Source organism: Brassica oleracea, chromosome C7 (genome assembly GCF_000695525.1).
Source record: "Brassica oleracea var. oleracea cultivar TO1000 chromosome C7, BOL, whole genome shotgun sequence".
NCBI classification, from domain to species: Eukaryota; Viridiplantae; Streptophyta; class Magnoliopsida; order Brassicales; family Brassicaceae; genus Brassica; species Brassica oleracea.
The window spans coordinates 26,105,862-26,120,782 of NC_027754.1; the positions used below are offsets into that span (position 1 = coordinate 26,105,862).

The following is a 14,921-nucleotide window of genomic DNA, read 5'->3' on the forward strand; positions in this document are numbered from 1 at the left end:
TTTAAGATTTTCTCAATTCGAAAAAACCGAACCGAGAGGGTAATTTGTTTTTGTTATTATTTAAATTAAACATGCTAGCAATACACAATATACTAAAATCCTAACACTAAAGTCAGAATTAACTTTATTAACGATGTTAGTTTTTTTTATTTTCTATTTAGTTTAGTTAACTTTGATTTGATTGTGTTCTTATAAATTTTTTTGTGGTTTTCTAAGATTTTTGTTTCAGTTTTATATTAGATTTAGTTTACATATTTATTTTTAAAAAACATTATCAAAGATTATTTTTTAATTTTCTATTTATTTTTGTTAACTTTGATTTGATTATGTTCTTATAATTTTTTTGTCTTTTTTAAAGTTTTCTTATTTCAGTTTTACATTGGATTTAGTTTACATAGTTTATTTTTTCATATTCACCAACATGATGAATATAATCCATACGAAGTGTGCTCTTGAAAGTAAAATACTATGTGAATTCTAGTCAATTCTAAAACTAACATTTTTATTCAGACTTCTCTCGAAGTCTACTTGTATAAAATCACATTTTTTCAAATACAAAAAATAACATACAAATTTTGTAATTCCAAAAGTAACATGAAGAGTAGACTTCTCTAACAGTCCACAGAAGTATATTGAATCTGGAGTCTACACACTGCAAATTTCATATGGAGTCGAATATTCTATTAAAAGTGCATTTGTGTATTGTTTATTAAGGTTTTTCGCGATTTCACTGTTTTATAGCGTGTGTTAGTGAATCTTAATGGTCTTGAATGAGTTCAAAAGCTAACATGTTATAATTATGGAACTATCCAATTTCTTATTTGATTATATTGTTAACTAAGAAAATCTACAAATGTAGATTGCAAATCATGAAGTCTACTTTGTAAAGATTGAGTAGACTTCAGCTAAAGTCTATGCCAAAAATTATGTGCATTTGTGTATTATTCATCATGTTTTTCATGATATTATTGTTTTACGGTGTATACTAATGAATCATAATGGTTTTTAATGAATTTTAAAATTTAATGTATTATAATCATAATAGGCTGTTAATTAATAAGTGTAGCTTTACTTAGAAGTCTATTTATGTAATTTTATTGTTTGAAGTATACACTTGAGACTTATTGGAAGTCTTTGTGATTAATTTTACTCTTGAAACTTCTTAGAAAGTCTTTATAGATTTTCTTGTTCTCACATGTGTTTTAGTTATTATTTTTGCTTACGGTGGATTCAATTTTTTTTTTGGTTGATAAGATTATGTTATGACAAATTTGATAGCTAACAGAAAATAAATAATACCATACAAGTAAAACACAATTTAAAAGGTAACTATGCTTAAGAATTATGCATCAAAATAGTAATTTACAAAAACAATTGTATAATAATAATTTATTACCAAGAAACATTTATAATATTTTTAGAATTTGTTTTATTATTAATAATCTTGATGGCTCGAATGAAGTTTTCTAATGATGTGTGAAAATAAGATTTGCAAAAGAGATAAAATAATATTAATAAACGATTTAAATTAGAAAAAAAAACATGAGAAAAAAGTCTAAAATCACATTTTATCATACTTCATTTGAAGTGTACAAACCTAAAATTTTAAAATACACAATTAAAATCTATAGATCTAAATCTTACATATTTTGAGGGACATACAAAATCATTGAAAGAGAATACATGTGTACTAAGTAAAATTATGAGAAAGACATTAAATAAATAATTTAAAATCATATTTTAGTAGACTTCTCACGAAGAATACAGAAATCTTATAGTTTAGTAAACTGTATTAAATCATTTTCAGATCTAGAAAATGTACATTTATAAAACTTGAAAATTGTTTCAAATCTGGAAAAGACTTAAAAAATATATAATTGAAGGCAAAATAGTAGTAAAGCAAAAACATAAAGTTTGAATTTATAATTTTATTTCAATATAAACACAAAATACACATTTAAAATCTATAAATGTAAATCTTACATTTGTGGGAGTATGCTTTTAATACCATGGAAAATAGTACATGTAAAATAAGATAAAGTTATGAGAAAAAGTAAGATCAAAAAAATTAAAATCATATTTTATTAGACTTTTGATGAAGTATGCCTAAAATTATGGTTTAGTAGACTTTGTTTAAAGTTTACTAGCATTAACTTGTAAGAAAAATTCATCAGAAGTCTATTAAAGTACTAAGAAAATGTGAAAACAGCTTTAAATCTGAAAAACTTCAATTTTTTTTTTAAATCTATAACTTTATTTTAATATAAAAACAAAATACACATTTAAAATCTATATATGCAAAATCTTACATTTTTTAGAGGAGGGAATGATCCAAAATAAGATAATATTATAAGAAAAAATATAAGACAAATAAAAAATATAAGACAAAAAAAAAAATTAAATCATATTTTAGTAGACTTGTGTGAAGTCAACTTAAAATTTATGGCTTAGTATACTTCACTCTTAAATTTTAAGCAGACCTCATTAGAATTCTATCGGATAATTTTTAGATTAAAAAAACTGTATATTTAGAAACCTGAAAATAGGTTAAATCCAAAAAATTCAAAAAAGAATTTTTAAGATAAAATAGTAGCAACGTAAAAACATAGTGATTGAATCTATAACTTTATTTGAATATAAACCCAAAAATACACATTTAAAATACATAGATCTAAATCTTACATTTTTATGAGGGGGAGATGAAAACCATGAATGATAATATATACAAAAATAATATAATATTATGAAAAAGATATGGGATACAAATAAGAAATTAAACTAAAGTCTTTCTTCAAATTCAAATAGTTTAGAGAAAAATGAAGGAGTTTTAGAGAGAAGGGAGAGAGATCTAGATAGAATGAAGCGAGTTTTAGAAAAGAATTGATAGAATTTTAGAAAATTGTACAACCATTTTAAATAGAGTGTGTAAATTTCCTTTATATAGGAGACAAAAGTTGCAACCATGTCAAAGTTAACAGCACAAAAGTCTACTGATCTTAAAATTACAGAATATTTAGTTGAAAGTCTATTTAATATATTTTTGAAGTATACTATGATAATTTAATTATTATTTTTATTCTTTATTGTTTTAATAATTTTAAGATGTCACAATTGTTAAATATTCGTATGAAGACTATCATTGTAATTTATTCATATAAAAATATAATTAATTTAAAATTCTTTTAATTTTTGTAATCTCAAATTGTAGTAGATTGCAAAAGAAGTCTATATACTCTAAACCATAAACCACAAACCTAAATCCAAAATGGCCGCTTGACACCAATTTTTTTTAATTAATCATTGTATCAAATATGAAAATCTTGTAAAATATACACAACTCAACATTTATATAAATACTTAAGTCAACAAAAAAACAAAATCTAAATCTAAAATGGTTAGAAAACATGGTTACCAAACCATGTGCATTGTACAAAACATGGTTAGAAAATATATACATCTTTGAACAAATTGTTACCAAACCATGTGCATTGTACAAACATGGTTAGAAAACCAATCTATATTCTTTCAAATTATTCAATTGTAAAACTTTTAATTTATATACATCATATGATTTATAATATATTTTAAAATAATAAATATTTTCTATTTTAAAAATAAAATTATTTTAAAGTAAACTTCTTGAGAAGTCCTCCCCTTGTAGAGTTCTTGAGAAGTCTTCATCTAGTAGATTTTTCGGTTAAATGTAAACTTCTGAATGATAAAATCGTAAAATAACTTTCTGTTTTTTTTTGTTTACAAAGGGTAAACAGTAATTTTTTTGATGAAATATCAAATTTATTGATCAATGAAAGGAAAAACATTTACACTATGGTGAACTTATTGAACTAAAGTATAAAGAATGCAAAGAATATGTGACTAGACTCTAAGTGGGATGTACATCAAACCATCTTCTAAGCAGTCCTTGGAATTTATGATTGCATGTGTACTTTAGAGAAGAGATTTGTTTTTGACCATTTTGCAAATGGCCCTACTAGTCATGTCCACCGAAACACAATCACCTCCATGTCTTCTTGAGTTTCTTTCTTTCCACAAAACATAAATTGAAATCAGAAACACAAGCCTGAGGAGAATCGTGTCCATGCCACTACGAGACGTCTCTAAGAGACTGGTGATTGTGTCTACCCAATCCGGCGTGATATTTTCGGCTAGAAGACTTTCTGCAACATTCATCCACACCGTAGATGTATAGGGACAGGCAAAATATAAATGATCTCTACTTTCATTTCTTTCTCCACAGAAAACACACCCTTGCTCAATACCCAACTCCTCATCCTAACTCCTATATAGATAACCTGTCTTTGAAAGTCAGCCAGACCAGGAAAGATTGTCTTGGTATGGCCTGAGAGAGCCAAACAAGACTATGCCATTGAACTTTATCCTTCTTTTTACACAATCCCAAGTCTTTGCAGCTGAGAAAGAAGGTTTGAAATTATCCTGGTCATGTCTCTACAAAACCTTGTCAGGCCCTGCATTAATGTCAGGCGGTTGGGAAGCAGCAGGTTCCCAACTCTAACCAGAAGGTTCATAATAGAATAAAATGGAACGAATACATTTTTAATTTCCATATCAACTTTTAATATTCTAATAAATTTTAAAAATATTTTAAAAATCGTTTTAAGGAGAGTAAAAATCTTGATGAAACTCAAGTATATGTTGTGGGTGTGTTAAATTGATCATTTTATTTTAACGTAAAATCAATAGGATTTTGTCTATTCTATGCACACTTTTTTTTTATTTCTATTTCAAATATTTAATATTTGGATTAGAAATAATGAGTTAAATGCTATTTATATTTCATTATACTTGTAGGTGTTTAGTTTTTCTATTTTAAAAATGTAACTGAAATTGAAACTAGGCTATAACATTTTTCTTGGATCCAAAAAAATCAAATAAGAACCAATTAAAAAACTGAACCGAAAATTTATGGTTATATATATGGCTTTGAAACTCCTCTATCTTAAAGAACCGGATCTAGAAAACAACATGAATATCCAAACCCGATAAGAACAAATCCAAATAGATCCGATCTGATAAGAATCAAGCCAAACCCGATACGATAAGAATCAATGTCCAAGACTATGATTTCATGTGTTTTCTTTTCTATAATTTTATAATGGTTTAATTCTAATAAAAATTTCTTTGTAATTTTGTTCTTTTCGTGAAACTTTCAATTAGTATGAAAATTTGAATGTCAAATTTAGAGTCTAAAATTTTCTAATTTTAATTACTACTAATTTATTTTCAGTTTTATTTTTGCAAAATTTCAGATAAATATTATGGGATTGGGTTAAACTTTAACATGTTTCGGATAAAAAGAATCAGCCGAACTGAATGATAGCAGAATGTTTCGTGTATTTATAAGTAGAAAACATTTGGAATCGCACCAAATCCGATAAAAACTGACCCAAAACCGGAATAAAAAATTTACAAATATCTATATGAGTCCAAATCTCTAAGATCCAAAAGATCATGACCTGATGAAAACCGTCTCGGAACTGAATAAAATATCCAAAGACCCATGCCTAATTGAAACCTAATTTAAAATGTTGAATATATTTGGAGTTTGAACATGTAAAAATATATTTTTAATATAACCTTTAAATATTTCTTCATAAACATGTTAGGTTTCTTATACATGCTATAATGTGGAATCATAATTTCAGAACTAATTTAATAGTATATTTCTTTTAACTGTCGTTATAAAATTTATTTGGGGTGAGTTTTATTTGTACTGTATGGTATCATAATTTATTTATGTATTAATATTTTATATGGTTTTATGCCAAAGAAAACCTTCAAATGATTTTGTTTTGCAATCTCATCCTTTGTCTACAGAAAATGCAAATCAAACTACTAAATCTAACCTGCAGTATAACCCTTAATAGTGTATTTTTTTTTTTATTTACCTAAGACTGTTTGGATAAAATTTTAGAATATAATATAGAGACCAAATAGTTTAACAACATCAGCTTGGCATGCTTTAACAACAACTTTTTTTGTCTTGCAAATCCATCTCTTTCAAAACTAATTCTTTGAACCTCACATCTACTTTTTCTTCTGCAGATTTCAAATAATCCGGAAAATCTCAATTTTATGATATATTGTTTTAAAAAATTTCTCAAACGATCGTATACAAATTATTACAAAATATTTACGTGATTAAATATTATATTGCGGCTTAATTGTGACTTAATGAGTTGATTTGCATTTTCTGTAAATAAAGAGTAACATTGCAAAACTAACCATTTGGATTGTTTTTCTTTGGAGAAAATTTTATTTTATAGTTAAATCTATAATTTTATATAATACAATTATGTGAAGTTGAAATTGGATAATTCATCTATTGATATTGTTTTCAGCATATGCTGTTTATTTAATAATTTGGTTAATATATAGTTACGTATGGTTTTACCGTTTTAACATTGTTGTTTGGGCAAATCTCCAAAATAGCACTTTTTTAAGTTTATATCACAAAAATAGCACTCAAAAACTAAAATGACCATAATAACACCTTTTTAAGTTTATTCTTTGAAAATTTTAATTTTTTTATTTTTCAAAATTTGAAATCTTATCCCCAAAACCTCATTTCTTAACTCTAAACCCTAAACCCTAAACCCTAAACTCTAAACCCCATAAACCCTAAACCCTAAACTCTAAACCCTAAACCCTAAAATCTAAACCCTAAACCCTAAACCCTAAATCCTAAACCCCACCCTTTAACTCTAAACCCTAAGTTTGTGACTTTTGATAAAACATTAAATGCTATTTTTGTGACTTTTAACCTTGAGTGCTAGTTTGGGAACATAAACTTGATTTAGTGCTATTTTTGTTTTTTTCTCTTGTTGTTTTGATATAATTTTACGGAGTATTAGCCGAAAAAGGACATCTCCAAACGGATGGGGGAGAAAGAGCAAACGACTGCGTTTAGTCAGTTGATATGGTTAGACTCAAAACGCCATCGTCCAGGTACTCGGAGCGTCAAAATAGCCGTTAAGAGAGAGAGAGAGTCTGGTCTCCACATTCGAAAGCCTTCCATCGGAGATATGGATACGACGACGGAGGAGCAAACCGCCGGTTCCGCGAAGACGATGATAGATGAGACTTATGATTTCACGGCTCCACAATGGTACAATTTAGAAAACGAAGAGACGAAACTGGATGAACAACGATCGGAGCTCTGGTTCGAATCAGCTACAAGTTATGATTCTTCTCGTACGTTTTTCTCACTCATTCATTTGAGTTATGTTCAAGGATTCGTTGTAGTTGCTCTCAGTCTGAGTTTACGGTTTACTTGAGCAGCAAGAAGAAGAGAAATGAGAATCTATGATAAATGTTGAATCGTAGTGCTCGAATCTTGATTGATCTCAAATCCGTGATAAACCAAATCGTTTTAGTTGCTCTCAATCATCTCAGAATCAACTTTGTTATTTAAATGTCTTTGTTGTGTGTTGCAGCTTCGATTCCCATTATCAAAGCGAGGAGATCATTTAAGGTTGAGAGCATGTGCCAAGTAGAAGAAGAATCAACACAGTTGAAAGTAAAATAGTTTCGGTTTCGTGACTAAGAAGACTAGATAGTTGCTTTGCTTGAATTAACTCAAAAGTATTGCTCTCCCTCTCTGTGTAGGCTAAAGGATCATCTGATGAACAAGTAGCTTCAGATATTTTCTCGAATCCCACAAACAAACAAGGAGAATGCTCATTTAAGAAGGAGAATAATCAAAACAACAACACTAGCACAGATACTCAAGGACACGACAGGTTGGTTATTTACTGCTTCAAGAGATTATTATATCGTCGTTAAGTAACATACGTTTTGTTTATATTACTCATTCCAACAGTTTCCTAGACGATGTTATTGAGCAAGATAACAAGGAGAACATCCCTCCACCACAAACTGAAGTATCTATAATGACCAACACTAAGCTGCATCTAAATTCTACAAAGAATCGGTCTGTGCTGATGCCTATAAAACAGCCACAAGCTAGAGGCGCTAATCAAAAAACCATAAAGAGGTAGCTTTCATTGTTATCATTTGGTTTTCACGCTCTTGAATCTTGATTGGTAGATGCTGTTGTGTTGATGACTCCTCATTGCAGGGAAACGAATGTTAAGAAAACAGCTGGAACTTCCAAAATGGCTCAGGAAAATCAAGCCATAAAAAGGCAAAAGCTTGATGGAGGTAAATCCAAACAGGTGAGTCAACTTAAACTACACTACTTGTTTCACTATCTCACTGCTATGTGTTTAACTGACTGTTGATATCACTAGATTCTCAATCCAAGACCCATAACTTTGCCTCACAAGACGAAACAAGGTCTTGTTAACACGAGCTTCAACTTATGCCCTTCAATCACTAAGAAAACCGGGACAGAGAACAGAAAGGTGCATTGTGTTTCAGAGATGATGTGATGTGATCAAAACCTGGAAAAGTTGTTTTAAACTCTCGTTTACTCATTTTTAAGGTTTACGTCCGAGAGCAAGTTACCCCATTTGTATCAACTGCTGAATTGATGAAGAAGTTCCAAACAAGTACAAGAGACTTGTCACTGCCTCATGTACAGAACCAATCTAGGCCGATGACACTTACAAGGCTGAACGAACCAGAGTTTGCGACATCTCAGCGAACTCGTCCTGTGAGACTTAAAAGCACTTCAGAGCTTGAGGAAGAGATGCTAGCAAAGATTCCTAAGTTTAAAGCACGACCTTTGAATAAGAAGGTAATAATACGCTGCTTTCACTGTCAATGTCTCTCTTCAGTAATTACTAAGTTTATGTAGTTTACACAACAGAGCTGCACAGAAATGATAAAGCCTGAAAACTAATTTTGCATTTCTTTCTATCTGACACAGATTTTAGAAGCTCCAGCTTTGAGCGCACCACAAAGAAGCATACCGCATTTTCCAGTGTTTAAGGTGAACAACGCTGATCAGTCTTACACTGATCAAACCATTTAATCTGGAGAAGATTCAAACATTTTCTGAGTGAGATGTGGCTTAATTCTTACTGTTGCAGGAGTTCCATCTCAAGACAATGGCACGGGCTAGCCAGCATGCAGAGACATCTTCAGTAGTCTCAACGGAAATGTCTAAGGTTATAGAAATGTTGTCTTTCATGTTGTCTCATTCTAAAGACACTTGAGTTCTGACTAACCGTGACATCTCTTGCTTTCTTCATCCACAGCATAATAATGGGAGGCCTCATATCACTGAACCAAAGAGCCCTTTGCTTCAAACAATGCTGAGAGCTCGTCCTATCAAAGCAAAAACTTCTACTGAAATTGAACATGAGGAGCTCAAGAAGGTGCCAAAATTCAGGGCAAGACCTTTTAATAAAAAGGTAACATATTCAAGTGGTTTATTATTATGTTACCTTTTATTTCAAGATCTTCATCCGTCTCTCTCTCTAATATGGAAATATCTCTGAACCATTCCAGATATTCGAAAGTAAAGGAGAGATGGGAATATTTTGCAACACAAAAAAGCATGTGACCATACCTCAAGAGTTCCATTTCCTGACAGATGAAAGGATTTCACAGCCTAACTCTGTTATAGATCTATTCGACAAGGTACTTTGAAAAGTCCTCCAATTCTGCATCTTTGAAATTGCAGTGTCTTAACATAACCATCTACTTTGGCAGCTCTCTTTGTACTCTGAATCTTGCCGTGAAAGGCCTCTACAAAGGACCACTACACCAAACCCTTTCCTTCTGAGGACAGAAGTGCGTACAGAAACCCTCACTTTACTAACAGAAGTAGCTACAACAAGGAATTTTTCTGAAAGATGTTTAATATATGATTAAATCCAGGAACGAGGTGCTGAAAAAGAAAAGAAGTTTGTGAGACAAGTCATACATAAGCAGACAGACGCTGAAAAGGCCAGAACACCCAAAGCAACCCCATATCCCTACACAACAGACTATCCTGTGGTATGCATCCAAAGTTTCTTCTTTCAGTTGTCAGTTTTAAACGCGGACAAGTCTGTGACAAATTGTTTCACTTTACAATTCAGTTCCCACCAAAACCAGAGTCTAAGCAATGCACAAAACCAGAACCGTTCAAGTTAGAGAGTGTAGCTAGGCACGAAGAGGAAATGCGGAAAGAAATGGAGGAGAGGATGAGAATGGAGAGAGAAGAAGCCCAAAGAAGAGTGTTCAGAGCACAGCCAGTGATAACAGAGTAAGCAACTGTTCTATGGCTGTTTATCAGCAGAAATTCATTTCAGCTTTTCAAAGAGCTCGCACTTACTTTGTATGAATTCTCACCACCTCAGAGATCCAATTCCTTCCTGTTCCGGAGAAAGCACGAAAGCCTCTCACAGCAATTCAGGAGTTCAATCTCCATGTGGACGATCGGGCTGTCGAAAGGGCAGACTTTGACCATAAAGTAAAGCTTATATTATCTAAGTAAAGTAAAAGCAAGTTTTGTTGAAATACCGCCAAGTAATTTGTTATATTCTCTTGGTACTAGATCAAAGAGAAGGAGATGATGTACAAGAGATACCGCGAAGAGACTGAAGCCGCAAAAATGGTATAATAATAGCTGAAAATTTACAGCCATATGTATGCAACATAGGTTAAAGTTCTGAGCTGAAACTTTGTCAGGTAGAGGAAGAGAGAGCTCTTAAGCAACTGAGAAGGACAATGGTTCCTCAAGCCAGACCAGTGCCAAATTTCAACAACCTTTTTTACCTCAGAAGTAAGTTGTAATCCAAATCAGGAGTTGGTTTCTTTTTTCTCTTTTCTTCTCTTTTCTTGCCTTTTTAGTCAAAATAAAACTCCAAACCAATTAAAACACAGGTCAAACAAGGAGACGACAGAACCGAAGTCACCGAAGCTTAAAGTGACTAGAAGAATGGAGAGGAGAACAATGATGGCTTCTTCTTCTACTTGCATGAGATAGATAGCTTATATGAAGTAAAAAGATTACGCATCAAGTTTAACCCGACTGAGTTGGGCGAGTGGTTAGAATTTCGTGGTTGAGGTGCCCATGGTGCCAATACGCCCGGGTTCGAAGCCTCACGCTGCAAACAATTCTCTCGGGCCACTGGGGCATTATTACATGGAGCTCGTCAGCGCCAGGAGGGGGATTAGTCCTTTGGGCCTAGAAAGCCTTTGGGGAAACCCTGAATTCCTTAAAATTCAAAAAAAAAAAAAAAAAAAGATTACGCATCAGCAGAAAACTACTGTTCAAGAACACGCTTAAACCACAGCAATCTTCCTGTGTTCCCACTGATATACAGAGTAAAAAAGAAAGATTTCCCTTGTAAGAACTAGCTCCGTAAATATTAAACATCGTCTACAATAAGGGAAAAAAAGTCACAAATGTAAAACTCCATAGAGATTAGCTACTTAAATCAAAAACCAACTGGGATATATAATCCTTGACCCGTCTTTATATATACGTTGATGTTTTGCAGCACGTACTTCAGACTTTAAGTTTCTTCACTCGGTTTGCTTCTGCCTGTAAGCTATGGTCTGGAAAGGAAAACAACCAAATAAGGAATATTTTTTCAGATAGTTGAATCATACATGGAATAAGAATAATGAATATAGGAAAAAATTATTTATTATCGAAGACGCTATACCAAATGTTGTTCCTGGCTTGAATTGAAATCGGTTTTGAGCTTCGACAATGTTTCATTGTCTTCCAGACTTTTCATCTCATCTTTGGATGATGCTGCTGAAGCTGAAGCCATTACAGGAAGATTCTCTACAGTCTTATCTTCTCCTCCCAATCCTTTTTTTACCAACAACAATTCAACATCTTCAGTTTTCAAATGCATCTCAAGTGCCACAAACTGTTCAACATTGAGAAACACACAAGTATTTTAGCGCGTATGTGACTGGGAATCATCTATATATATTACAAACTTTCTATACATGAACTGAAAATTAAAGACTAGTTACTTTTTACTGTGTCAAGGCTGGTGTTAATAGAGAGAGATGAGTACTCACTTCACGAAGTTGTTTCACAAGGAAGGTGGGTCTGCAACAGAGATATGGCTGTGGTAAGTCTGGTACACATTTGGTATCCAGTGAAACAAGCTTGACATGAATATCCACCTGCAGAGAGTAAGTTTAATCAAAATCAAAGATAACTGCAATCTGAAACACGGAGAATCATCTCTCTCTTTTCTTTGGTACCTCAACACTCTTTCCATCTACGCTACTGCGTAGATACTCCACAAGTCTACTAACGCGAGCATTCCTCACACTCTTACTACTACCTCCTGCTGTATTATTCTCATGCCTTGGGTTACTCCTTGTAGCACTTCTTCCCCAAGCAAGCATCTCCGGATTCCACACAAGCCCCGGAGATACCCCTTTGCTGCTGTCTCTATACACTTCTGTATCGTTATCTCCGCAGTTACCATTGTTGTTGTTTGCACCTGCAGAAGAAGGGTGCTGTGTTGAACGACTTGCAGACCGTTTCCTACGTTTTCTCACCCGGACTTCTGGACCACGCTCATCTGAAGACGAATCTCTGCCTTCTCCGTTGTTGTTATCTTCATTATTATCATCGTCGTCATGGGCTTCATCAGCGTTGTGTTCCGTGTTTCTGCAGTTCCTTCTCCTCCTGGAGCCACTACCACTACGCTGTGATCTCATTAAAACAGCTGCCTCTTTACCAAAAGATTTTCTTTTCACAAGAGCCTCAGATTGTCTTTGCGATATTTCAGCTATGGATGCTTGAATCTACACAAAACCCATAAGCTCCTCGATAAAAGTTAAAAAAGGGTAAAATAAACATTCTCAACAGCAACAAAACTGCCATATGTATCAGACCTGCTTGTTACGAGCCTTGTCATCTTCGTGAAAAATGAATTCCTGAAATGAAAAAAAAAAAAGCATTTAACAGCAACAATCTCTCAGAATAATATTAATAATGTTGAATCTTTTTTTACCTCTTCCTCATAGCTATCAATATTAGTGAACAAAGCTGCAATAAGAGCATCAAACTTTGGATCGTCTCTAAGAGAACGACGGCTTGCACAGTGTTTCCTGCAAGCAGGACATTCGTTGTTCCTGCAATAGCAATAAACTCCTGAACAAAAAAGCTAACACATATGGCGGCTCCCAAGAGAATGATGAAAATGTAACTAGAAAGTGGCATCATAGATACTAAAGCAAGAAAAGAAACTGAAGGCATACCCTAATCTCATGGACTTATCAATACATTCCCGACAGAACCGGTGCAGGCACTCCATCACAGTCCTTGTTTTCTTTATAATTCCTGGAAGAAAACAAGAAACTCCCTCCTATCAGCATATGCATACACTGTACTAGTGGAGCTTAAGCTTAGCAGTAGTCAGCCAAACTAACTTCCCTCAATAGGATAAGTTTAAACATATTCTCTGCAAACAACATTTGGAGTGTCTTCAGATGCATTAGAAATATATATTTGATGAAGTACCTAAGCAAATAGGACACTGGACGTCTTTACGGATTTCCCCTAGATCAATTTCCATAAACCTGCATTTAAGTTGAGACAAACAAAGATGAAGAATCTGTCAAAACTGGAACTTGCATTTTTTTTTTTTTTGAAAAAGGCGAAAGTTAAGTTGAATGGTTATCAAGACTAATGAATACTATAAAACAAGCTAGCAACTTTACGTTGTTCAGCCACAAGAGCTGAGATAGTTTGGAGGAGCAAGAAGACAATAATTACAACATGCAAGCGATGAATCATCAGATTACTAACTTCCACATTTACTGGGTTTGAGACAAACCCATCAGAATAGAGACTGTTATAAAGGAAGGAAGTGAAGGGAGAAGAGAACCCATTACGGAAAAAGCACACATCTACAGAGAGAGAGAGAGAGAGAAGAAGATGAATCGTACTCTGATTTGTCTCCTGATGGACTTTTCTCCTTAGAATCTGACCCAAAAAAAATGAGAAGAGAAAGTCGATCACATGAAACAAACACACAAGAAGAACAAGAAGCGTGAGTTACGTTTCCACAAGTACAAGCCTTTACCTTCTTCTGGTTCTTCATCACCATCTTCTTCTTCTTCTTCTTCTTCTTCTTCTTCTTCTTCTTCTTCTTCTACTACTACTTCCTCCTCCTCCTCTTCTTCTTCTTCTTCTACTGCTTCTTCCTCCTTCTCTGCTTCGTCGCGTTTCACTTCTTCTTGTTCGTCGTCTTTCTTCTCAACCGTCGTCTCTTGTAGATCCTCTGGTTCGTTTTTCTCTTCAGCTTCCGGGTCAAATCGGTCGAGTTGTTGTTGTTGGTCTCCACCATCCCCTTGCTTCTTCACAGGCATTGTTGGAGACTCATGTGATCTTCCTTCTCTCTCCCTCTCCCACTTCTCTCTCTCCCTCTTCTTCTCCTCCTCTCTCCATATCGCTCTTAGCCTATTCATCTCTTTCTCTCTCATTTCTTCTTCTTCTTCTTCTTCTTTCCCTTGGTTCGGTGCCTCTGCCGATATATAGAAGAACGCAAAAGGAGAATGAAATCAGACGACGCAAAATAAAAAAAGAAAAGTTGGAAGAGTGATTTAACCCCCACTTTTTGTTAATTTCCTTCTATTTAATTATCCTATATATTGAACTCAAAACCATTCAATCCAATTTCTTTTTCTGCATAATTCCATTTTTCACATGCAATTTCACTGTATAACATAAAGTTTATATCGCTGCCTCTCACTCAATTCGTCTTTTTCATTTCTTGACTATAACAGGGGTGCTGGGTGATCGAAATCAAACATGGAGGGCTGATTTCCATTTTAACCTGCAACTATATTTTTATCCACGCTTTAAAAACGCAGAAATATTATTTAATTTTTAAACCGTTTATTAATTTATAATAGACATGACTAATCTGTTTGTTCAAAACGTTTTGTAGTTCATAAATATTTTTGCATAGTTTATGAAATTACTCACAAAAATCTGTAATCGT

General features: G+C 33.1%; 2 protein-coding genes across 2 annotated transcripts; one reads left to right on the plus strand and one right to left on the minus strand.

The window, feature by feature from the left end:
* Window positions 1-6,996: 6,996 nt before the first annotated feature.
* LOC106301433 (protein TPX2) lies at window positions 6,997-11,181 on the plus strand. Its single transcript, XM_013737828.1, is given in 20 exon segments — window positions 6,997-7,233; window positions 7,476-7,558; window positions 7,648-7,781; window positions 7,862-8,035; window positions 8,120-8,216; window positions 8,292-8,405; window positions 8,486-8,740; window positions 8,873-8,935; window positions 9,036-9,113; window positions 9,204-9,359; window positions 9,457-9,588; window positions 9,661-9,741; window positions 9,829-9,948; window positions 10,032-10,198; window positions 10,293-10,302; window positions 10,304-10,405; window positions 10,490-10,549; window positions 10,624-10,696; window positions 10,699-10,717; window positions 10,819-11,181. Coding segments are annotated over 20 exon segments (2,190 nt in total). The 5' UTR covers window positions 6,997-7,064; the 3' UTR covers window positions 10,922-11,181.
* LOC106301434 (putative E3 ubiquitin-protein ligase RING1a) lies at window positions 11,176-14,557 on the minus strand. The gene is made up of 10 exons (XM_013737829.1): window positions 14,001-14,557; window positions 13,864-13,900; window positions 13,436-13,494; window positions 13,174-13,255; window positions 12,927-13,047; window positions 12,808-12,849; window positions 12,166-12,717; window positions 11,977-12,084; window positions 11,607-11,819; window positions 11,176-11,496 (listed from the first exon to the last, which is right to left on the minus strand). Exons 1-10 carry the CDS (start codon window positions 14,398-14,400, stop codon window positions 11,464-11,466), a joined length of 1,647 nt encoding a protein of 548 aa, XP_013593283.1. The 5' UTR covers window positions 14,401-14,557; the 3' UTR covers window positions 11,176-11,463.
* Between the last annotated feature and the right edge of the window lie 364 nt (window positions 14,558-14,921).

Excerpts from the sequence above, each read along its gene's own strand:
- LOC106301434 (XM_013737829.1), bottom strand. The coding sequence starts at position 14,400 with ATGAGAGAGAAAGAGATGAATAGGCTAAGAGCGATATGGAGAGAGGAG. Across the intron at positions 13,901-14,000 it reads TGATGAAGAACCAGAAGAAG|ATTCTAAGGAGAAAAGTCCA; the intron begins GTAAAGGCTTGT and ends TTTTTGGGTCAG. Across the intron at positions 12,085-12,165 it reads TAGATGGAAAGAGTGTTGAG|GTGGATATTCATGTCAAGCT; the intron begins GTACCAAAGAAA and ends TACTCTCTGCAG.